This window comes from Echiichthys vipera, assembly GCF_963691815.1.
Source record: "Echiichthys vipera genome assembly, chromosome: 3".
Lineage (NCBI taxonomy): Eukaryota > Metazoa > Chordata > Actinopteri > Perciformes > Trachinidae > Echiichthys > Echiichthys vipera.
The window spans coordinates 11,539,548-11,566,103 of NC_139828.1; the positions used below are offsets into that span (position 1 = coordinate 11,539,548).

General features: G+C 40.9%; 1 protein-coding gene across 1 annotated transcript in view; it reads right to left on the reverse strand.

Moving 5' to 3' along the window:
* Nucleotides 1-26,556, reverse strand: part of atf6 (activating transcription factor 6) — a 33,116-nt gene that overhangs the window by 2,019 nt on the left and 4,541 nt on the right. Inside the window, exons 6-15 of the mRNA XM_083939879.1 lie at nucleotides 26,276-26,479; nucleotides 24,467-24,636; nucleotides 17,607-17,792; nucleotides 17,337-17,428; nucleotides 14,716-14,865; nucleotides 13,067-13,162; nucleotides 12,846-12,948; nucleotides 12,111-12,181; nucleotides 10,277-10,388; nucleotides 6,254-6,338 (exon numbers count right to left, since the gene is read on the reverse strand). Coding sequence (XP_083796005.1) covers nucleotides 6,254-6,338; nucleotides 10,277-10,388; nucleotides 12,111-12,181; nucleotides 12,846-12,948; nucleotides 13,067-13,162; nucleotides 14,716-14,865; nucleotides 17,337-17,428; nucleotides 17,607-17,792; nucleotides 24,467-24,636; nucleotides 26,276-26,479 — 1,269 coding nt within the window. The remainder of the gene's footprint in view (nucleotides 1-6,253; nucleotides 6,339-10,276; nucleotides 10,389-12,110; nucleotides 12,182-12,845; nucleotides 12,949-13,066; nucleotides 13,163-14,715; nucleotides 14,866-17,336; nucleotides 17,429-17,606; nucleotides 17,793-24,466; nucleotides 24,637-26,275; nucleotides 26,480-26,556) is intronic.

Below are 26,556 nucleotides of genomic sequence, written 5' to 3' on the forward strand. Positions count from 1 at the left end.
TGAGGGAGAAAGAAAGAGAGAGCAATTACTGATGGTGTGTCAGGATCCTTCAGACCACTTATTGTGTTCAGAGAAGAAAAGAAAAACTCTGGCAACATTGAGGGACAGAAAGAAATCGATGCTGATGAGTCAGGCCGTTGTGTTTGGAAAAAACCCAAAGACTGCAACACAGATGATGATAAACATTAAGTTATCAAAGATAAATACATTCTCAGAAGGTCATCATGACGTGTGACCAACAAACAAGAAGCTGCTCTGGCTTTATCTGGGGAAATTCAAGTTTGGAAAAAGAGGCTGGATTTGAGACAACATTGTGCTTCATGGTTTGTGGTCTTCCAGAGACTAAGTTTGCTCAGCCTGTGGGAAGAACATCCTTTAGAATGGACACGCTTGTGAAATTCTTTGCTAGAAAGCGCTATTAATAACACACCCTTGTGGATTAACATTAACAGACAACGTGTGGCTTCCTATGTATATCAGCGAGAGAGTCAAGATAATAGCAACAATCCCCATATGGTGCACACAAGTCCAACAGACCTCAGTCAGTTTTAGTGCACTCGTATTTGACCCAGAAATGGAGCTGTAGGCGTCTTTCGAATACCTGAGTCCTGCAAGTTATTTAAACGCTGCAGTCTTTTTCCAGACACCTGTGAAAGACATCAGCTTCTTCTACGGATGTATACTTAAGAGAGTTTATCAGATCATACAATGACAATACAATAGCCCCTTCTGCAGCCAGAACACTCCGCGGATGTTCATATCATTAAATGGTTCGTAAGACGTGATGCAGAGTATGACTTCATCTGCTGTTGAACTTCCTTTTTTGCACCTGCAGTGAAACTGGAACTTTCAAATAGCTTCAGTGTTTCAACAGACATCTCTGGAAATCATCTTCTGGGTTAAGATTTTGTCACGCCACGTATGCCTACCTCAAGTTAGGCCTCTGTCTGTAGTAGAGCTGGAAAATGTATTCTCTATGTATCTCCATATAGCTTGATGAGATCACAACAGATTTTTTTTTCCCCTTGAGATTCGAGGCCCTGTCATTGCCGCACAGCTGGTGGATTCAGTTCATTTCAAAATAATCTGCTCTGACATGACCACCACTTAGCTAATTTAAATCAGATAATAAATAGAAGTCCAACATATAGGCAGCACACATTGGAAAAATGTGCATAATGCAAATGCACAACTCATTAGGAGGACGGATACAATATAAATCCTGCAAATTCTAATGGGTGTATAAAACAAAGCATAGAAGAACCAAGAAATGAATAAAGTGGTGATTACTTTGTACTTATGAAGAACTTGAAGCTTTATTCCTGTGTTAAAGCTATAGTCTACAATTTGGAATATTGGTAATTATTATTAACATCTTTTATATGGAGATTAGGGTCCTGTAGTCTGATCTACACAATATGAATAGCAAAAAGAACTAACAAAAATCCATTTAGTCCATCAGCTGTAGGCCTGCATAGAAATTGACCAATGAGAGCCATTGCCCCGAAGGCTCCCATTGCCTCGTTCCCTCGCACTTCCCCTCCCTCTCTGTAAACTCTGAGCAGCTAGTGATTAGCTTAGCAGCTCAGCTACCGGAGCTTCTATTATCATGGAGAAGGAAAAGACAGATGCCAGCAAGCGGCCTCTGCTTGCTCCAACGGCGAAGGTTGGAAGAAAACGTAAATCAGCTGAGGAAATGGCAGGAACCAAGAGGAAACGAAACAAAATTACTGTATCCCATAATTAATTTATAATTGCCCAATAATTACAAAATAATTACACTGTAATTTGTGGGCCACAATCTGAGCCATTATCCTCCCATTTAATCCCCCCACTGTTTACATCCACCTTTTACCAAATTACCAAAGTGTCTAAATTCTATTCAGCCAACTGCTTGAGAAGTCTGAGCAGTGAAACAGGAAACACACAAACATACGGCCACAAGGCCCAACTTCAAACAGCAGCTCTTTGAAGAAGCTGCCAAATCTACCGTCCTGCGCTGCGTGGTCTCCTTCCCCCTTTTACTAGTGCCATCTGGAGAAGTTCCAGAAAGTTTCAGTGACACAGTGAGCTGGTGTGTGCTGATAAAACCCTGATGTCTGGCAACGACGCATCTGAAGAAACCTGAGACTGCATCTCGGGAGGACGGTGGCTGCCAGACTGGCACTAACACTGAGGACATGTTCATGAGGGAAGCTTTTTTTAATGTCCGAAAGGAAGCAATTCATCAGAAAGTATAACCACAAATGTACAAGGCCAATAAAAATAAATGTGGGTCTAATGGGATGGCAATTAGACATAAACTTAAACATTCACATGATCTACCAAAACAGACGGTTTTCAGAGAATTTTGATTTAGAAAACTCTTCCAATATGCTCATCTTTTATTTAATGAATGATAGGGAAGTTCTTGAATAGTTGGACAAGCCAGTGCTGAACAATAAAGCAATGTTTTACCATTACACAATGAATCTCACAGGCAATAAAAAGATTTAAAGAGTCTGCAGACACGCTAGTAGCTTTGTGAGGCTGCACTTTGGCGTTACAGCATTGCTTTGAGCTAAATACTAACAGCATACTAACATGCTCACAATGACGATAAGTACTTACTGATGTTTAGCAAGTACAGTTCCTAAAATATTCACCATATTAGTTTAACATGTTAGAATGCTAACATTTGCAAATTAGCATAAAAATACAGTAGAAGCTGATGGTAAAGTAATTTGCTTTGTAGGAATTTGTTGACGAAACCAAATACAGGGAGATATTTGGAATTTGACCTGATGATGGAACTACAGGAAAATGTTATTGGATCACCAAGTTATTACATTTAATCCTGAGGGGGGACATAAATGTCTTAACTGAATTTCACAGCAATCCATGCACTAGAAATTTCACTAAAAACGAAAATTGGCAAGCTCATGGTGGTGCCAGAAGGAGAGTCAAGGATGGTAGTAATCCTCACCTGGGGACCACGAACGTCTGTACAACATGTCACTGCAATCAATTAAATAGTTGTTTAGATATTTCAGTCTGACTCTGTACGGCCAACAGTGCATCAACAGAGCCCCTCAGCTAGCATGGCAAATAACTAGCTTTAGTATCCAGAGTTCAGTAACTGAGGAGAAAAATCACTTGCACATGTTTAGTTTGAGAGGATTGCAAGGGTTAAACATTTGGGTTGGTAAAAGCGCACTCCTTTTCAGAGCATTGGTTGGCGTGTTTGTTTAGATTAGAAGAGTAGGAAAATGTGACCCCCAACTCCTTCAGTGGTGGGGAGCTCTACCTGCCTAGAAGCTACAGTGCACATGTACAATCTCAGAGAAGTAAAAATAGACTGCAGCGTGTCCCTGCGGTCGATCCACCTGTAAATGATGTCATCACCAAAACATTCCTCTTCTCCAAACATGTCCCTTCCACTTGATTGAGCTACTTTCAAACTCAGGGGATGGTTAAATAAACACATCCTTCAGTCCTTATGAGGAGTCACTGCTCAGCCAGATATGTTTCTGAAAGAATCAAGGCGGTCAAGGTCAAGTAACTTTAACAGAGCCCCTGAACCGTGGACACGCAGCGAGACAGAAACAAGCAACAGCTTACATCAAAGTCTCGATCTTCGATGTGCAGTTATTGACCACGACAGACCAAACGCTCACTCCAGATTAGCAGAGTCTATCCATCTCCTCCAGATGAAAACCATTTAGTGACTGGAGAAGGAAGGCATTCCTACAGGAGAGCCACAACAGGGAGCTGGAAAGAATTATCCTTCACTGTGGAGCAATCATGCTCCAGAGAGGACAGTGTTTCTGCTTTTCTAAGGGTCTCGCCCAGCTAAATATGTACATTTGCACTTAATAACTTCAAAGTTTCATACAAAGATAACATGAAATGCGACTTGATGTCTGTCATCTGTGTAACACATGGGGATTTATACTTTAAAAGGAGGGAAGACCACGCTAGTGCAGACAATCACCACCAACCTCTTTTCCATGTCAGCCTCTGTTGGCTGGCTCTCTAACTAAAGTCCTTGCTGTCAGATCAACGAGGAACTACCAGTAGGAGCAGTTGTGGCATCTAAAACTGAAGCTACCGTACGTGCATACGTGCTAACATGAAACTGCTGTTAGTCCAGCCAGAACATTGGAAACACACTAACACCCAAAAGAAGAAGAAGGTAAAGACTGTTGCTGCAAGCGCAGAAGAACACAATGGCTTGCATTGGCAGCCAACTACAGGCATCCATGACACATCATGCAAATCAAAGGGACCTTTTCTTCAGCAAACAAGAATCTATCCAGACCCGGTATCTCTACCTGAATGCCACCTTTGTTTGGCCATTTCAACAATTAGCTGAAAAGGAGGTCTTGTATTTCACTATTTACTGCTATTTCAATGGGCCATCTGAGCAGCATGGACCTTTACATTCCTCTTTGACAAGACCAACCAAGAACAATGTTTACCTTCATCAATCTTCATCTCTAACACTCCCTTCCAGAAAAAAAGTTACTTCCCATTGGCCATGTCTTCCCTGCTGAGTAAGAGGCTCATATTCCACTGACTCACTCCTCTCAGAACTGGTTGACTAATCAAATCTGGTGCTGGTGCTTTGCCACAGACAAGACAGGGAGGTATCAGAGAACCAAGAGGATTTCTGATAAAAAAGGCTAGGCAAACACCCAACAGCAACAGGCTATCCTACATAAACACAATACCTCCTGAGGAGGTTTCCCTTCAGTTCATCTCTCACAGGCTTTGTGAAAATCAAGCCTCCTAATAATTAACTGAACAAAGAAGACTTTCCAGTGAAATCTCAGATGACCGGACATTGCCATATCGTATTTATAATCAAGCACATCTAAGGAGCATTGAGAAAAAGTTATGATGAGCTCATGGAAATCAAGAACATCTGTATCTGTACTAGTCATTCGTAACACACAAAAAAATTTGGCAACAAATGCTTCAATCGAAGCCCAAGGTTTTTTGCCGGACTGTTCAGACATTGAGGTGTACCTCAAGTGTTAAAACGTTTTCGATGGGTCTTGTTTTTGAGGGCAGGCGGTCAAATAAACGGGTGATTGCATCTCAAATGGGCTGGTGGAAACCACCACCCCCAAACCACAACCAAGTGCACTCTGATTGCCACCCACTATGACAAGATGTGGATGGTAATTGTTCTCTTGAAATGAAGCAGTCTAGATGAGCAGTGTCCCTGCTCTATAATCTGTAATTAGAGTGAACCTGTATTTGGGTTTGATTTTCCATTCATTCTAGCATGCAGTCATCATGTGCGACAATGACAGTGAATGTTTTGTGTGGCATACTCAAACCAAAGTGGATACTTAATAATAATTAGTATAATAATAATAAGGGCTGCACAATTAATCACAATTTTATCAAAATCGCATTATGGACAAGAGCAATGTTCAAATGGTGGGGGGGGGGGGGGATAATTGTTTAAGATGTGTATGTATAAAAATATACCATTCTGAGTTCTTACGTACTTATAGGTAATGGATGTAAAGCTAAGAATTCAAGCAATGATGGAATGAATGTATGCATTTAACAATGAAGATGTGGTCAGACTACTGTAGGTTTTGCTTGCAGTTTTTCTTAACAATATGATGAATATAACTGTGGCAATCTAATGAAATACACATGTTGCTGCCTCTGCCTCAACTTCATTTTCGGTACAAAAATGTAAAATAACAAATCAAAGCCAAAAAGAAAAGGAACACTGAAAAAGCTTCTTTTTTGTGTATGTGTCTGTGAGTGGTTTTGTCAGCGGCTGTACAGACACTTGACAGCATTTCTAAATGCAAAGGAGCATAATCAGGGGCTGAAGGACATAACCGAACCCCCAAGAGGCTCAGAGGGAGGTAGGGCGCAAAGACCTTCTACTAACAAGACGCCAGATGTCAAAGAAACCTTTGGGCAAAGAAAATCTCTAAAAAGAAACTTTCATTCAAGTTAAACAGGCAACACACACTCTACATCCAAGAAGACAGATTTTGGGAAACAAAATAGCAGCAGAGATGAAAAAAAAAAATCAGAATCACCTTAATAGGCTTAAAAAGCAAAAGTGCTCTATTTTGGTCAATGGAGTTTTTTCTTGCAAGTGTCTTACGCCACACACAAGTAATGCATTCTTGTGAGGAGACGTATTTCTGATTCTGCTCCCAGCTTGCCTTTCATCTGTTACATCGTGTTGAATGACTAAACTCCACAACTGTTCCGTATGTGCCCCAGTGCATACCGTTTATGTTCATGGCTGGCAACACCACTGACATCTTGGGTCGACTTCCTTTGTTGTGGCTGGTGGCAGGAAGTAGAAGATGGTCCTGAAAACAAAGAAGAGAAGGTCAGTGAGAGGAAAATACAACTAATTTGGAAGCAAATAAAACGGTCCAATGCATGCATCTGCCAGTTGTTGATCAAGATTTGGAGCCGAGTTTAGAGCTCTGAGGAGAAGACCTACTGAAGAACTTACATGGACAACTTCAGGTTATCAATGATGCATTGGTCATCTGGGAGGTTCAAAGGTCCTTGCATTAGGCAATAATTTCCATTCAATTCAGTCCTGGAGCTATTAAGAATGCTTTTGTGCAACTCATTAGACAATAAGTGGGGAGGTTTTAATCTGAGCTCATCCTCTCAGGAGTTGTGGTGGAGAGAGGAATGCTAATGTGCACATCTGACGCACGCACGCACGCATGCCAGTGTTTAGCTGCAGGTCCACTATCAGATGCAAAAGCTATGGCATCATCTGAGAAATGATTTGCAACTTATATAAACTGAACAGCCAATGTCAAGAGTTACTGCTACGACCAAAATCAAAGGGGTGCTTAGTCACAATACTGGAATTTTAAACTTTGAAACAATACAAGTATAAAAACCAATACCAATAATCTCTTCAGACACATGACTAAAAGGATAGAAAAGTTCTAGGCACACAAAATACAATATTTATTTAATATAGTTATTCTATCTGAAAAGTGTTGACCTTAAAGTTGTACTCCATATATGTGTATTGCACTTCTACAAAGATGAAGGATTCACAGGAGAGATTTAAAAAAAAATTGAAACCATAGAGGCTGAGATATCCTGAATTTCAGTCTAGTTTTTCCATCTCCAAAAATTTCCCATAACACATGTAGTATCTTCATTCAATCTCCACACCTCCAGTTTGTGACGCATGCTTTCTCTTATACATTTCTCAAGCCCAAGCCGAGATAATCCTTCTAGAGCCATTAAGCAGTCACTATCCAATAGGTTATATTAATACTATGAGTACTGATGACGAGTAAACTGAACTTCATGTGTAAAATAACATTTACGAAGAGCTTAGTGAGACAGCCAACACTGCACAGAAAGCCCACATGATTCATGTTTTATGGCTTTCCAGCTATCAAGAGACCAACTGAAAAACCGACTCTATCACAGTTTGCTTGCAAAACGGAGATGAAAAATGAGGGGCGTTAAGGCGATGACAGGAGTATGGTGTGAGGTTGGGAAAGGGATACCAGTGGACATACCGACGTGTAGAAACGACGTGGGGAAAAGACTTGTGTAAGAAAGTGTTCTTGATAATGCTGAATAAGTTTTATGAAAGTGACACTAAGTGTTGCACAGCCAAGACGTTATCTCAAGTAACTTCATTAGTGTTTCTTCAGAGTAAAGGTTTTGGTGTGATATATGGTCATGGCACTTCAAGGAATGAAGCTGTAAGACACCAAAGGGAGTATTAAATGATAACAGTGACTGAGAGGGTGTCTTAACCGTGTTTGGAGGATGGCAGGAAAACACCATCCACATTACCACTCATCACCAGGGGACCGGCGAGCTTGTCAAGCTGACATAACAGCTGCAGCTGCCATGGCAACAGGTGAATTTTCCTTGAACCCTATGGGATTACGGTCCACTGTGAAAGCAACCAGTGTTTCCACCACCTCACCTCAATGCACACTTACATAAAGCCACAGGTGCTAAAACAACATGTGTAGTGAAGCAAGACCACAAAATGACGGTAGAGTGAGAGCAGCTCCATATTTTGGTCTTGTTGGGAGTTGTGTTTTCCTTCGCCTCACCTCATTTCACACTTAAACAAAGCCACAGGTGGTAATGTATCTGTGGAGGGCTTAAAGTAACCTTGACCTATGCATGGATGTCTTTGAGCCTGCAACACACTGTAGAGAGTGACCTCAACCGCTGGCGAGGGCCATGGTGAAGTTTCCGAGTTGCCTCGAGGGACAGAAGTCAAATTGGGTAGTGATTGGCTTTAAAATCCAAACAAAATTCCAAATTTAATCCAGAGCTCTGGCAGTCTTATAATAACATCATACTTACTGGAACAAAAAAAAAAAAAAAAGCACACCCGTTTATGCCGACACACACACACACACACACACACACACACACACACACACACACACACACACACACACACACACACACACACACACACACACACACACACACACACACACACACACACACACACACACACACACACACACACACACACACACACACACACACACACACACACACACACACACACACACACACACACACACACACACACACACACACACACACACACACACACACACACAGAGAGAGAAACCCAGGAAACACAATACAAGCAAATAAACTGAGAAAGGACAATAAAGGTCTGTAAGAATTAAAAAGGTCACCCAGAATAACAGGCCTGTAATCTATGATATCTGTTTTTCATTATTTAGTGCTGATGTAGTAAAGGAGGCAGGGCTTTCTTTCACACTTTCTCAATTGTGCAGATTTTCTGCATCTCTTTGTCGTAAGTGTAAACTGAATATCTGTAAGTCGGACAAAGCGCTTTAAGTCATTGCCTTGGTCTTTTTGATATTGGGATGGATATTTTTCACTGTTTTTCATTTTACATTAACAGTTTAATCAGTTAGTTCAGAAACAGTTTGTTTCAGTCCTACATCCTCATATCTAAATTACCAAAGCCCATTTCCCCTTGGTTGTTTTTGTTTTCAATTGTGATTATTAAAAATACATTTAATTTCCTTAAGTTCTAGTAGTTGTAATCCTCTCTCTCTCTGTCAAATGTTACCATTGGCACATTTTCAACATGTTATTCAAGAATAACTAAGATTCAAATTATCTGGTTGATTCATTAAAGGAAAATCTTAGATCAGTAAAAATCAAACCTCAGGAACTAATGTTTGGATTTAGAGTTAAAGTATCTGTGGCGTTTTCGTTTCTAAATGACCCCACTTCTCATGCAACACAAAGCCGCAAGCAACTGATGGACAGCTACTTGACCTGTAGAGGCCCTCGAATTCGGGTACACCATTGTTATCATTGTCCCTGCTGTCACCATGCCAACTCAGGGCCAAACCTTTGTGACTTGCTTGGTGACAAGGGGTCTCGATCTTTGACCACATACTTCAAAACTCCCGCCCTATTAAGTAATCCTGAGGATTTAAGGGCTTAACTTCACACAGAGGTGTTAAGCTTGATATGAGCTCTTTGGAGCAGTGACCAAATGTGTTTTGGGGAAGAAACATATGTTCATTTAATTTTCTTACTTCTTACTTACTTTTTGGACAAATCTGGTGGTAAATGTGTCTTATTCAACACCGTTCAATGACAATAGATAGAGCAGCAACTTCCCATGATGATGACACACAAACTATAACGGGTAGAACTAAAAGAAAAAAGATATCCACTGCAGCAAATTTGTTTTCTTGTTCTTGATAACAAAAGAAAGAAACAAAACCCAAACTAATCAAAGACCTCTTTGTGAATTCAATGTCCAGAATTAATCATATAAAGAGAGGAAATTAAAAACAGGTCTTGAGTCTCAAATGAGGAAAAATGGTCAAATGAATAAAGACCAAGAAGATTAACGGTGACATATGGCCATGCCTAAAAATCTAAAACATGGTCTTGATGATTGCAAATGGGCCGAGGAAACTGGACTGGAAAGGCGTAGTTACACCCTTGGGTGTGTGTATTTCATCCCCTCCCCCACCCTCCACTTTTCTCTCAAATCAAGCCTCTCTGTTAAGGAACTTACTGACTATATATAATTTATGGTTCATAAAGTACTCTGTCTCCAGTATGAGATAAGGAAATCTCATTACAGACACAGATTAATAATAATAATGTTGAGCTGTGAATACTTGAAACATCTTCTAATTTGACTTCATGAGATCAGTTTTAACACTGGGTCAGACTTTGTGTTTTTCTCAAAACAGCGTAAAAGGCCAAACAAGTTGAAACTTACCCTGCGGAAAGACACTACATAGAAAGTGTCGCCACGGCGATTGATCTCATCAAAGAAGTCACTGTAGGTGTGATGAGGGGCGTAGTAAACCTGCAGCTCGCTGCCAGGACTCCTGTTGATAAAGAATAACAGATAAGTATGAGGAGCACTGTGTGGAGAAAAAACAACCACCCATGTGCTGTTAAACAGTGTCTTGTGCCAGAGAAAGGTATTGTATTTGGCAAATTTCATGCACATAAAATTCCTTCACTGTTTTAATATCAGATTTTTATCAAAACTCAAAATAATGTCTGTCCGTTTAACCTCGATATAGACACGAACAAGAACACGGTCACTCAGCAGGGCATTGATTTGCATCTCAGTCTAGAGCTGCAACTATTACTCGATTAGTTGATCAAATTTTAATCTGCAACTATTTTGATAATCAATACTTTATTTAAGTCATTTTTCAAGCAAAAATGCCAAAAACAATATCATTATTTGCTGCTTTTCTTTGTTTTACATTAGAGTACGCTGATTCTTTTTGGGTTTTAGACAAAACAAAACATTTATGACTTCACCTTGGGAATTGTTTTTTTTCCACTATATTCTGCTTTGCAATAAAGCCACTAATCGATCAAATCGGTATTTAAGTGATCATTAGTTGCAGCTCTACAGTAGTCTGTGGTCGATTGTTTCACAACCCACTGGAGAACAAAAGCTTCTACAGGCTCTTCTGCTGTGACCTGGTTCTAAACTAATAATGTACAAGAGCAGGATGGTCACAGACATGACGATGAAATCAAAACTAAAACTGTGAGGAGCAACCTTCAATCCCTCTGGGGCCTGGGTACAACACGTCATGCTCAGAATAAGAATTTGTCTTTTGTACTTTACGTTTTCATCCCTGCAGAGGTTAACTGCTGAAATGAATTTTTCATCTTTTGTCCTGTAGATTTGGATGTTTCATAGCCAGATTTACTGAGAGAAAAAAAGACAAGTGGGTGGCCAAAAGACTATTGACTCCATCTGCCTGATCTAAAGTACACAGTGCAGTGCAGCAGAAAAGGTTCTTACTGACCACCAAACCTCTGAAGCTGTTCAAAGGATCATGCTTTAAAATAACTGTATCATAAATCGGACAGATTGTAAAAAGTCAATAGAGGACAAAAATGTGGGGGAAAATAAGACAGAAATGTTATTTTTTTTGTCACAGTTCCAGTCATTCAAAAGAGCCACTTTGGTTAAATACAACTCTAAAACAATGAAACATACCCTTTGTTATGTCTACAGTTGCTTTACATCATGTTTTTCTGTGTATCCCGCTGACAATAGAGGCCACAGTCTGCATCTCTAAACAAGCTCAAGATCACTGTTTTACTTTACCACCCAGTGTTGGTTTACCACACAAGCATTAACTTAGTGACTGTGTATTCGTTCTGCCCTCTAGCTGTCAAAAAATGCCTAAAGGTCCCACATCGTAAAAAGGGAAATTTCCATGTCTTTATTTATTATAAAGCAGTTTGAGGCGCTGTATAAATACTGTGAAAGTATCAAAACGCTTAATCCAGAGAAATGCACACAGCCTGTATTCAGAAACTGTGCGTTTAAGCGACTCGATATATATTATTTTTTTTGAATATTGTTTTTTTTTTTTTAACATTAAAGTATGTAAACATGTTGTAGTAGAAACCCAAAATACAAGTGTGAACCTGAAAATGGTATATGCAATATGTCCCCTTTAATGCAGCTTTAAAATCAAATGGGAATTGTTCAGAAGAAAAACATTTAAACCTGAAAAATGATTTACTTGTGTGGATCTGACACAGATACACTGTAACAGGTTTTTACTCACTTTTCCTCATTAGTTTCTGTGTATTGGACTGTCACAATCTGGGCACTCTCAGTCTCCTTATTCTCTGTTTTCTGTTGAGAGAGAAAAACACAGAAAGAATGAGCTATGATCTCTTTATCTCATATAACTAACCATTAGAGTGAGCAGGATAAACTGTTGGCAACACCGTCGAACACATAAATACAGAATCCATTACAACTGACCATCTTTTTAAAACATCTAGAGATCAGCGCACACATTCCAGTCCCAAGATTTTCTCCTGAAGACTTCTTAATATAAAGTTACATATGTTGAAATATTGTGAAGAGTTATGTCTGTAGGCTAAAACAGCTCAATACAAGTGAGAAGTAAACACATCATCACAAAGTAAAGTGAAGAATGAATATATACAAACTGGGCAGGATTAGACCTACTGTGACAGATTTTGAAAAAAATGATGGAAAAAAGGAGCAGGGGGCACTAATCCTACAGCTCCCCTCTAAGTGTTGTGTTTACTTTCTCAGGGCTGCCGGATTAAACTCAGCCCAATAAAGAGAAATGAGAGGCAGAAAGAGGGGAAGGTGTTAGAGGAGGTGAAACAGTGGTGAAAGAGAGGCTTTGGTTTGCTAAAAATAAAGTAAAAAAAACTTAATATGGCCTAAAAACAAGTGGCGTTTAGTTTGTAAGCTTAATGGCAAATTCTTACATGGTGCATTAGATATGTTTTCCTGTTTTTCAAAACGTGCTGTAACTTACCAGAATGGTCCTGGTGGGTTTGTGATTGCTGTTGCTCATGCGTCTGGATTTGGTCTGCTGCACTTCATAACGGTGGACCCAACCCCTCAACTCATGGGCCAACCTGCCAACCAACATGTATTGGATGATTTTTTTTTTTCCATTTTAAATCAAATACGAGCCTTTTTGTCATCTCAAGTGAAAGGAGAAAAGTAAGCCATATTAAAAAGTTCATAACTTACTCTAAGCACTTGGTCCTGTTAACAGGAGGCTGGCAGGGGGGAGTTGGTCGGAGGAAGGTAAGATCCTTCACCACCATCAGGGCCTTATCCTCAGAGCTACAAAGCAGAAGAAACAAACAGATAGAGGGTCTTAGAGGAAGAGAAAAGTGATGACTATACAAGACGCTTCATATGCTCTCAAATTAAAATATCAAATAAGAATCTGTTCCACATGTTGAGAATACGCTTTGTATGCAAACTGAGAGCCAACATGTCTGCTTGCCCTCTGACTGAGATAAAACACCCAGTGGATCAAGTAACAGGAAGCAAAACGGTTCCAAAAGAAAAAAACAGCGTGGCTTCAATATGGAGACAGTTAAAACCCTTTTAAATTGAATCGGTTACTAATGAGTTTCACTAATTCAAATTCTTAATACTTGACATGTGCAGAGGTGGCAGAGCTTCAGTTGCTAATTGCATGCACGAAAACGCTGAGAGCATGCTGCTAGACAATGATTGGAAAAATGCTACAAAGAACTACCACCCTGCACATTTCCCGTGTGATTATGGACGACGACAGACCAAAACAACAGCCTGGGTCATAAGGCGGGTTCACATACATTATAGATTAGCAGCACACTGCATTGCATAACATGACATACCTCCTCAGACGTTACTGTGACTTTAATTACAACCGTTATACCTCTGTGAATGAATGATTATGTGGCTTGAGGTGATGATGTAGACAGTCCATAGTCAGAGCCCACCTGCAGGGGACTTGATACCAAAAAGCCTGCCACCCACATAATACCTCCCCTGGGCCTCCTTGATTTGAGCCAACATGTCGACTACGGCTCACGTTCCTGTCTATAAACGCTCTGGAAATGGTTCGGCGAGACCTCTGTGACGACAACATGTCAGCCCACAGAGGCTTGATCATAACTCTGAATGAGGGGCCCGTATTAACATCCCCGCACACACACCTTCTTGTTCAGAGGGACCCCAAGATTAGGTTGCATATCTCCCCCATCATCCTGCTCTCTGGTGCGTTTGGTGCCGTCACCCCTTTTGTAAAGGCTAATGTGTTCCTTCCTGCCTGCGCTGGTTTAATGCTGCCAGAGAAACCTGATACTACAGCTGAATGGTTTGCATTAACATGTAACATACTCTACGCAGAGATCTGACAAAACACAGGCTGGCAATGCCATGCAGACATTAGATGCCCTGACCACCTTGCAAAACATCATTTTCAGGGCATAGGGGTGTAGGCAATGTACCAAACAAGAATGTTATTTGTGCAATTTACAAATGAGACTGCTGGGCCTCTATCGTATTTTTAAAAAAAGAAAGAAAAATATATAACTCTTTAGAAAAATAAACTGTTGCTAGCAATATGAAGCTGGATGTCAAACAAGGTCTGACCCTAATTTCCCACCTTGTTACTCAAAGCACAACCGCTAGCCAACTAGCCAGGGGCCTGGAGGCATTTGAAAAGCAGACGTTTGGACAAAGTCGGTAATCGGCTGGCGCGCATGTTTACACATGCCGTAATGAGCTGTACCAGCTCAGACTGAGCCCAGGCACAGGTGCATCCGGGTCCGCTGACATGGTGCTGTGTTGTGAAAGGTGTTGGTGGGGGGTTGGGGGGGGGGGGGGGGGGGGCTCATTACCTGTCGGCCATCTCAGAGGGGCCACTGCTAAGGTGATCGGGGCCCATCTCAACTTCAGTTTCTGCCTCTGAAGAGAAACCCAACAGGTGTCTGCCTCCGTGCTGCATGGAGACATCTCCAAGCTTGGAGCCTGGGCCTCCCTGAAACAGACTGAAGAAACAGAAGACAGTTGAGGTGAGGAAAAGCAACAGGTCAGGCAAAATCAGGACTCTGAGGATGGAGGAAACAAACTGAAAAAAAGAAAAGCAAGGTGCTGGACTGAAATAACCGCTGAATTCCACGTGGCCCACTCCCTGTGCACAAGAGGTTTTCTTTGGTTTTGGCCAGAAACAGAATCTGAACTCTGATCTAGACAGTATGACCCAAAGCACGATGGGGCGCACACACAAGCAAAAATACACAGTCTCTTTCAACGGTATTACTACACTGGGTGGCATTTTCAGTTCAAAGAGATCCAACCTCAGAAGCGGGCATATTTTACATTCCAAAGGAGAGCCCAAACACAAAACATACAGATATGAGCACAGGTACAGACACACACAGACTGTAGTTACTCCGAATACCACTCGAGTTGAAAAAGCAAACTCATTCATGAGTCCCAAGACTCTTTTTCATGTTTAAGCTCTGGAGAACAACTGAAAGAACACATTCCCAGCACCGAGCGCAGGCAGATTATCAAAGTCAGCCAGTCCAACGAGTAGATCCTCGCATCCTTGTAGAGGAAGTTATTCCCAAGGGAAAATAAACATTTTTATAACATGAATTCATCGTTTTAGTTGGAGGTGGACTTCAGTTGAGTTTGTAGGATTACACAATCTCTCCATCTGCTAGCTGGGTGGAATAAACCCTTTCCCCCAGTGTAGTTTTACATAACTCATGTTCATTTGTCACGACTGTTAATTTTACGAGCAGAGATAAGAAATACTGCCATACACAAATGTTTTATACTTTCTTTTGTGGCTTGAAATTATTTTCTTTTCACAATTGTATGTGGTAAATGTTTACTTTCCTCCCAACGCAGCCGGGTGTTTTGAGGCTTATTCACACATTAGTCACAGAGTCCGATTAAGTCTTTGGCAAAAACAACAGAGGAGTGGAAGACACACACAAGAGCCATTTGGCAGCGATGAACTACTGTATTAGTCATTGGTTTCTTTACCAACTAGATCAGTTTCACTCAGACTGTTACAGTCTGTGCATTACTGGACTAGATTCCTCTGGCTTGTACAACAAGGTCAGTGTTAAAGTCCCATGTTTTTAATAGAGCGATTTAGATGTCTTTTTTCCATAAAGCAGGTTGAGGTGCTATAGAAACACTGTGAAAGTATCGAAATGCTCAATCTAGAGAGAAATGCACACAGCCTGTATTCAGAAACGTGTCTTAAAAAGAGCAGTAAGAACTTCTGTGCAGTTGTGATGTGACTAACTATAAAAATGTAGAAACCTCTGCTAAAGTGCAGTTACAGCCACTCCCTGGCTGCAATGACGGTGCAAAGATGCCTGGAGCGCATATGTGGAAGACCAACAAACATTGACAAATCAGATCAGACGGGGCTTTTTTTTAGGAGGGGGGCTTAAACAGACAGTCGCTAAAACAAGCGTTTCAGAGGGTGAATTCAGACAGACCGTATGAAAAAAATCATGTGATAGTAGAAATACAAGTATGAACCTGGAAATTGGCACGACTAGTCCCCTTTACATTCAGTAGTTTAAGGCAGACCATTATGAACTATATTTACAGAAAAAGTATTGGCCAACATCCTACGTAATATGAAGTGCATGTCACGTAATGTTCACACTAGGTTAATCAAATTACTACCAGAATCTATTGGACGCCCTTTAGACTGTATAGGGTTACGCTTAAACGTGATCTCACATTAACTCATGTCTTATAGTACTGGCTCAAGGTACGGGGACAGGTGGTCATCATTTCATGACTGTATCCAGTAAATTGTTAGTTAGGAAGTTGCCTTTTGCATTTGTTTATTCCTGTTGGGGGATCAGTTCACCTTGAATGATACAAGTTATTCTATACATACTGAATGGGACTGCTGTTCTGACGTTCCTGCCCGTTAAAAGGAAGGTTTCTGTTGCCACTGTGCGCAAGTTTGCTGCAATGTGACTTGCTGTTGCTCATGGGGGAATATTGGGTCTCTGTATCAAAAACATATCATAATCATAAATTAATCAGAGTGAGGTCTAGACCTACATGATACGGAAAGTATCTTGAGATAACTTTTGGTATGATTTGGCACTATACGTGAAATTGAATTGCTGGCAAAAGACTGTGACATGATGATATTCTTTTCATTTGTCAACTTTTATTTTTATGCCAATGCTTCAATGGGAAATGTTTTGCTGCTTTCAATCATGAGTAATGTCTCGCATGTGAGGCGTGATTCCCACAATGACTCATGGGGCTTCCCATTTGTTTTCCTCCAGTAATCAAACTGTTGTGCACCCCTAGTATGTTACCAGTAATGTGGCTGTAACTTGAGCTACAGTGTGCCATCATCTCTGTTGTTTTGGTAATAATTGAATTCAAGTTTTTAGACACTAAATCAAATTATTGTGTAGACACTTAAAGACATACAGACAGAGATTCAGAGTCATATGCTCACCTCATTGGTCCAACGTTTAGCATCACGAACACCAGCACCACCATGAGACACACGGCTCTTCTCTTAGGGGCCGTTACCTTTAGTACTGTATTCTGCAGAAAAGGTTAGGCATCATGGTTTATTAACAAAAAACAAATCACAGCTATACGAGTCATGTATAATCTTCACAGGGCTGTGGACATTTCTTAGATTTTCTTCCTGTGCACAGGCATCTTTATGAGTGCAGGCCGTGTGGAAATATTGGCAGAGCTGTGGCTGCTAGCCTCTCACCTCACTCAGCAGGCCCTCCAGCTGTCTCTTCAGGCTGCCATTCTCACACTTGAGCACCTCATTCTCAGACAGCGCCACTTTCAGGCGAGCTTCCAGCGAGAGCAGATAGTCTTTCTTCTTTTTCCGAGATAGGGATGCTGACTCACGGTTCTTTATCATGCGCTGCTGCCTCTGGGACAACTTCGACTGGAGAGAGAAAGTGACAAAGACACAGAAATTAGACTTCTATGTTTATTTTGTCTTTCAAAGTGGTTAAAAATGGCTTTACATTCATATGAGAAATCTTTTTCTATGAAACCACCCAAACATGTGAAGTCAATGGTATAGATTTTTATCCATTTTTTTTTTTTTTGTCACATCAGAGTTTCAACATCTGCTCTGTCAATGTTTTACCACTCATTCATTCTAAGGAGGATGCTTGTGGTACACTGAGCAACAGTGAGGACCTCCTTACAAGAAGAAGTATGAGAAGGCAGGAGAAGTTTTAAAAGGTGAGGACTGGCATGAGAGAGAAACCACCAGTAGAAAGACAGAACATATAGTGAGTGAACGGGAAAGGGGAACACCTCAGATGTTGATGCTCCAGTTTACTGCGTTGACAGAATATACACAGACATGTTCAAGGTGTGTCATGAGGTTAATGACACCTCTGCAACAAATCATGGCTTTAACATCGCCCCAAAAGAGCCCTTAAGTGCACACGATCAGGCTTCTGCTTGAAAATATTTACACGGAAATCCTCTGAGAGGTCCTGAGGTCGCCTGCAATGCCTGTGTTCTATATGTGAAGAAAAATGTGTTTACAGAGTGTGTCACTCTTTGAGAAATGGGTTCACATCTGAGACACATAAACACAGACGCACTAAATATGTAATAGGTCTGGATGTAAAAAAAAAAACAACCAACAAAAAAAAAGTTTAAAGTCTTAATTGCCGTAATTAGTGTCTTACACACTCAAGCACACTTTAAATAAACTGTAAATAGTAAATAAATAGATAATGAGCATTTTTATATTCAGATTTTGATTTTTGTCTATTCAATGTTACACAAATTAGGACACAGCGATAGACTGCCCAAACCTCTCAAGAGGCAAGAAAAAACAAAAATGTGAAAATACTTATGGTACATATCTTAACATGACCTATCTCAGATCAACATGACCCATGGCTGTGATGTCACCCAAACACCTTCAATGACCATTCAGTCCCCAGCTACCCTTCCACTACCCTTCTCCAAACACAAACACCCTCCCTGGGGTAAGCCCCTAAGATCCCGTGCCTAATAGCCCCGCTGGTGATTAAGTTATTTGGATCCCTGTATTTGTGTTCCGTCTCCTGAGAAACCCCTCTGTCTCCCAGCCCAGATCTGGGAGCCGTGCCACCAGGCCGAGCCTGGGAACGCTGCAAGTAAGCAGTTACCAGGGAGTGGAGAGAACTTCACATCGCCACCAGAATGAGGCTGAGGAGGAAAATTTGGGGCCAAAAAATGGCTGAGCAGCATTAATAAATGAACCTCAATTGAATGTGTGAGAACAGTTTGACACTGGTTCAAACTCAAACACTCGAAGTGTCTTTGGGAAAAGTCAACGAGAAAAAAAAAACATGCTGCGATGCCCATAAGCAGGGCACCTTCATCCTGCTGCTCCTGCAAAACTGCAGTGTCCAAGGAGGGAAAATGTCTGCTTAACAACTCCTCAATGGATGAAAGAGAGAAAGAGAGAGAGAGAGAGAGAGAGACAGACAGAGAGAGAGAGAGAGACAGAGATAGAGAGATAGAGAGATAGAGAGATAGAGATAGAGAGATAGAGAGATAGAGAGATAGAGAGATAGAGAGATAGAGAGAGAGAGAGAGAGAGAGAGAGAGAGAGAGTGGAGCACTGACAGGCCAACAAACCCCAGCATGCCCAACTTACACACTGCTGTTGAGGGTCAACTCGTTTTTTCATTCAGCATCCGAAGGGTTACTCCAGGAGGAAGTGTGTTGATGAACCATTAACCTTTCCGAATGGGAGGGGGCTTAGTTTAACAAGCTTGGGTGGAAACCTTTCCTGGTTTTACTGTAGGTCATAAACACCTTTAACTGAGGCATGCGCTCCACAGGTGAAATAACTGTCAACCTGTGATTTTGAATTCTTTCAACAGCTATTGTACCTAGCAATTTACAATTTTTGGTACTTGGTTTCCCTAAATATGCATTCTAAGATTGACAGAGTACTTAACTTTGCTGGGGGTTAAACATAGGTACAGACCAAAAGCAAAAAAGCACATTGTTCCAGTTGGCTGATTTCTTGTGGGTGCATTTTCATTGACGTATTTAGGCAACCGTAAGTGGAGAAACTGATATTTTTTATTGTTGTATCAAAACACAAAATTCACACTTCTGTTAATTGCAATACATCGAGCCCTTTTAAAAAATAAGGGCTCCCTGCATGCTTTACTTTGACAATAAAAATCCAACTTAATAGGTGTTTTGAGTGATGTATTTACAGTAGTTTTCATGTTGCATATTACACAAAGGCAGCTTTTGCACATTTGGACAAAAACAACCAGATGTGGTGATGAAAAAAAAACATGAGCTCAAAGTCCAGTGAGCTGTTGACTGTTGAACAGATTTTCAAGAAATGGTGAATTGTTCAAATCACTGGCTGCATTTAATTAAGGGCCTTGTTGTTAAACCCCAGCTAGCTTTCTGCCTGTATGAATGTTGAACAATGAGACAAAATGTGTAACAGATTGAATCAAGCTCTCTTGTAGCTTTCCTGGAATTTCCTGGAAGTGAAAACTGAAAACCGATGCGAAAGACGATTAAAGATGTAAAAGCATCTTCTGTGTCGGAGGTAGGGGTAGGATGGATCTTCCCATCCAACATCACATTGTGCTTTCCTGGGATCTCCTTTTGTAAATCTAAATTTATTGAGGCCTGCAATTCCAGGCTGGACTGTTTTTTCGGGCACACACACACAGACGCACACAAAGAACACACAACACAAATCCCCAGCTGTATAGGAGCTCATTACATTACAGTGACCCAATCCTTGATGGCTGTTTACAGCTGTCGCAAATGTTTCGTCCTGCACCACCTGTCTGAAGCATGTAATCGTTAGCAGCCGTTGAACACCCAGGCTTACATAGGCTAACTATAGCCCAAAACACAGTACAGTGACACACAGACATAAACTGTAGATATGTAGTAACACCTGGCACAAGCATGCCATCTTTAACAGGCATTTTACACATCGCCCAGCCCTCCAAGTCCACCACCGTGCTGCAGCCAAACCACAGTGAGGTTATAAAGTGAACACAGCTGCAGCGGGTCCGAACACTGGCATACACATTCACACTGCATGACATGGCTCGAGAGCTTCTCAGTGGTCCGTGGAAACATCTCTAGAGTCCATTTAAAGACACCGTTGGTTTGCAATTTTTGAAAGATTAAATAACTTGTTCTTTTATTTAAAAGTGAAAAGCTGAAGTTATATATTCATATTTCACTAAAGCGGACATGTTATGCTCATTCTCAGGTTTCTACTAGAACATGTTTAAAAGCTTTAATGTTGAAAAAGCACATTATTTTTCTCACACTGTCTGTCTGAATATATCTGTATTTACGCTCCGTTTTACCGTCTTTAATGTCAGCAGTTCCCGGTCTTGCGCATCTGTGTTCTCTGCACCGTCATTGCAGCTGGCAGCGCACACGCACACGCACACACGCACACACACAGTATATAGCATAGTTGTTACATCACAACTGTACAGAAGTCCTGATGGCTCATTTAAAGGCACATTTTCTGAATACTTGCATTTCTCTGTGGATTGACTGTTTTGATACTTTCAAAGTATTTATATAGCAACTCAACCTGCTTTATGATAAAAATAGAAATATCACTTTTTATAATGTGAGCCCTTTAAAACAAACCTTTACTCACTTTTTAATATTCTCAGGGTTTTGATGCTAAAGCCTCAGTAGCTTGTGTTAGCAAACTTTAGGCAGATATTTCTGTATGAGTGACGGAATTTTCTCCTCTTTCACCTTCTCCTTTTTAACATTATTACTATTACCATTATTACTGCCACTTGTTGATTCAGTGGCCACCATGAACCAAAACTTTCATAGTTTCCCTTTAGATCATTACAGAGCTGATAGGACACCCAGATTCTGCAACATTAATATATTTTTCCTACCTTCACTAAAAAAAAATCTTTATAAAACGTTCCCCCCTCTCTCAAGAAATTAACTGAGGTCTCAGCTCCAAAAGTCCAGTCTTATTTTCCCCCCTCAAAATTAATTTGTACAGCCCCTCCCCTTTAACCACCTATTGTAAACTTTATTGACTTGGTTAGCGTTACACATGGCTAAGAGGCGTATTTGTTTTGGCCTCTGAGGTTTGAAATTCCTCGACATTGTTCACAAGGTCTGGCCCAAAAAGTGCATCTCCAGACTGGATTATCCCCTTGATAATTAGACAGGTTCCTCTCGGGCCCTTTTCGGGGGCTGACTATTTTTATAGCCAGAGGTCAATTCTTACCATTCATAAAACAACAACCACTTGTGAAATTTCGGTTGAGGTTAATCATTAAAAAAAGGCCTGATGAAAAACATTGTTAATGTCAAGATAAATTGCAGACAATGGTAAAACAGATCATTGTGACATTAGGTCATGACTAATGTTTTTCGCGTCTGTGGGTAATGCATCAGGGCCACATAGTGATTATTTCTATACGATGATAATAGCTGAAAATTGGTCGTCACACCACAGAAATCACTGCAAATGATCTAGGAGACATTCCAGAAATGTGACACATGTGGTTGTTCTTAATTAAAGAAGCTGAATGAACAACGATGCATTACTCCAACTCCACTGTCTGCCACGTCAGCTTGAGCAAACAAGAGAATGGGAAACACTGTGAATGTGGAAGTTTTCTCACAAAAAAAACAAAACCAAAACAAACAAAGACAGAATGAGAACATGTTTCTCAACACATTAAAGGTCAGACATGAGCAAGCTATCAGGAAGTGTTGTGCTGAAGCCTGAAACAACACACGGCATCTCTCTGACTTAACGATGGAGACTGGTAGAAAGAGGCAGTTATTCAAGCAACAAGAAGTAGAAAATCAGAAACACAGGCCATGAAACTAGCCCCAGGTCTTTAAAAGAATATCAGACCAACCAAAATAAGACCATGCACAAAAGCTTTTACTGTGAGACCGCAAGTTTGTACCATAAACAAAACCTACTATGATTTTCTTTTTTAACTTTTGACTGGGACAGTCCCTGCTGCACTTAATAGTACCTTATAAAATCCACCGAAAGCTCTGTGCTATCCTGTACTGTTATTACACAGACCCAAATGAAATGAGCGCCCAAGAAAGAAATACTGAAGATCAAGAGGCTGTGTGTGTGTGTGTGTGTGTGTGTGTGTGTGTGTGTGTGTGTGTGTGTGTGTGTGTGTGTATCTTCTGTTCACTGCAGCTGTCCTGACATCCCCCTTGACTGCAACACACAGAGGGATCCACCCTCTGTCATCCACATGGAGAGTGACGTCCTTCTATGAAACCATTCATATTGTCTGAACTACGGTTACATAATGTGCTAATGTGCGTTTTTACAATGAAACCCCTCAGGTACTTACAAAGCAATGGCCAACAATGATCATCTATGAAATGTTTGTAGCTCCAAGCAAAAGAGGCTAATGGGTTATTCTGACGGCCATCCACATCATTTTAAGGTTACGTTTTTCAAAAGGCAACCATCAAGCAGATGCCTCTCTTTTATGAATAACAACTAAATCAAATCACACGAAAAATCTGTTTGCAGTTTCCTTCACAATCATTCAATTTGATGTCATAGAGTCGGTCATAGATTTTGGCATCACCTTTACAGAGTAACATGGTCTACGTAGTCAGTGTAATAACTTCTCCTTCAGTGTGGAAAAATACACTCATAATCATATATTAAAAAAACGTATAAACCTTTTCCTTCATCACTTTTCATATTTACGCAGACATTAAAGTCAATGGTTTGTGAAATTAAAATAAATACTAAAAATAGAGTAAGATGAGAGTTTTTATTGGACAGCTTCCAGCTTCCAAGTGTGAACATGGCAACCACAACATCATAGTTACATAGTCAAGAGGCCGCATGCCCATGCGGCTACGGATAGGCATGCAGCTGCATGCAAGTGCACATAGGCAAGTCTTAGCATGTCCATGCACACAAACAACTCCTGAAGGTACTATTCAGTCCTGGGAAGAGACTTTGTCTAATAAAGGGCTTGTACGTGTTCTTCGTTAGGAAGCAAATTAATTAATTAATAGTATTACCTCCAGAAGAACTTGTGAGCAAAAATCTTAAAAGAGAAAAATAGAAAAAACTATATGTTTGACAAGGATGTCAAGGAATCCTGTGTTTGACATTTTGTTTGAGCAATCAGATGACAGTTTATAGCAGTTTGACACTACTTAATGTATGTACCTGGATTTGCTTAACAACCACCCATTTATTAAACGTGTGACCAGAGCAACCCAGGTGGAGTTCCCTCAGGTCCATGATGGGTGTAACCGTTGAAGACACAATGAGTGGCCTGAAAACATTTTGAGACCCCTGGTCAAACTCATTTTTACAGTAATGTGGTTGACAAGTATGTGCGTTTAAAGTAATCACAATGAAAGTTGGAGGGGGCAAACTGTAGGTTTTGCAATGCAAATGTTGCAAGCAATGTTTAACTTTTTTTGCATGACTTATTATAGATTAGTGGAAATTTGACCCTTTCAATTAGGGCAGCAGCACTAATATGTGCTCTTTCTCATCTATACCCCACTGTGCTACTATCTGTAGTGATAAAGAGTGTGGATGGGACTCACGTCATCATCCGAGGAAGGGGTTCGAAGTGTGACAGAGACTGCTTGAGGAGCAGCAACAGGGACGGGCCGGTCCTGGCTGAGTGTTGGCATGGTGACCACATTGGCGTTGACAGCCCGTGATGTCTGGATCTGTAGCACCTGGCTTGGCTGAGACAGCACTATGGGATGTCCTGAGAAAAAGTATGCAACACATACACATTTTTCAAATTACAGGTCTTAGCTATACTGCAATCATATCTTTACTGCATGATTAACATTGAGTAACGCTGACTGTGTGTTACGGTTGTAGTTTTTTCTAATGTTTGTGTTTATGTGCTTATTCGACATTTTTCTTGCCATCTCTAACAAAAAATATTCGACCTGATATTCTAAACAATCTGGAAGCCACATTAGTCTGCTCTTGAAAAAGCCTCCTGCTGCAGATGGTACAGCCCAGCTCCTTGAACCCCCTTCACTGCTGGTGACCTACATTAACCCCTTGTCTTTAACGGGACTCTCTGTGTTTAAACTACAGGTGGAAATTATGTTTACCATCTCGACCTCTGGTCTTAAACTTCCACATTCCAAACTGAGAGGTGTGTGAGTTTTATGTGCATGAACACACATAAACCTGCATGTTGGCCTGCATTGAAATTGGATTATAGCCTGAATGAAAGAAACTAGCAAACCTTAACAAAACCCAATATTGTACATGTTTACTAATGATGTGTTAATGTAGGAGCCTCCCAGGGTGTAGCCCATCCTTCCCAGTAAGATTGTGCCAGGAACTATTCCTCATAACTTTCACCTCTAATACTAAACAACCTGTCATTGTAATAGTGAAAAAGTGTTAGCCAGTCTTGCTAATGAATGTGTGTGGTGCCAATGCTGTGTCTTTTGCCCAAGCTCACCATCTGTAATAAGAATTCATGAGGATGAACGTCAAAAGAAATAAAAAGCCTCGAACACATGTCAGCCCGTTTGTTCTTTGAAAACACTGGCCAAACTCCATAAAATGTGAACTCATCAGTAAATAGCTGTCATTTCTTTCTTCCATCTGCCTGTTGCACAGGGCTCACGCCTCAGCTGTGAATAATCTGGAGATCCTAAACCAAAGAGACTCATAACACTGAGCAGGCTTCACTTCACGTGTATATGAGGTTCTTAACTTGGATGTCTATTTGCCATCTTGGCCAGGCAGACTGAAGAGCCAAGTTCAGATTCAAGTCAAGAGAGGTCACATACTCCACCCACTTGGGTCCCAGGCAATGACATAAGTATTTACATTGGCCTAGGTGCTGCTGATGTAACCAGATTGGTAAACCAGGCATGCTAAACCACAAAACTAAATGATAATGGATTTAATGCACAAATGACACAAAATCACAGCCCAGAAATAGTCTTTGGCTTATATGAGGGTTAGAAAAGCACTTCCCTGATTGTACATTTATGAAGACAGATTCCCAGCATTGTTTCTTTTTCTCAAATGTAACCCAAATTTGGACATTAAAAGGAGAATCTAACATCTTAATGTGCGATTACTGTCTGACCATGGAGTAGAGTAGAATGGGACAGTGAAGGCTGATGCGCATAAACTAAGGTTAAAGCACCATCTGCTGGAGAAGACAACAACTATTAATTATTGTCTAAGCAAGAACGACAACCAAACCCTTACTAATATATCATGTCATCTCTAAATTTAAGTGAATTATAAAATACTCGGAGGAAAGAATAACACACTGCTTTCTAATAAATCCAATGCACTGGTCTGATGCAACACAGTGTGATGTGAGGCAATATGTCTCAGTGTGTTGCAGTGTGAGCTCTAACCTGGAGGGGGTGCTGGCTGGATGTTGATTGGCGCTTGTTTGACCACAGGCAGCACAGTGGTCTGCAGGGGCTGGATGATGATTGTCTTTGTCTGCAGGGGAGCTGCTGCATGAGCCAGGGGCACAGCTGTAATCAGCGGTTTTGGCTGGATGGAAACCTTCGGGCCAATCTGAATCGGCCTCTTGGTTGGCTGAGCTTGTCTGGCTGGTATGCGGGTGGGTGTGGGAGAACACAGGATTTATTTAAATACATGGAAGGGCTGAGTGGAAGCTCAGGTGAAG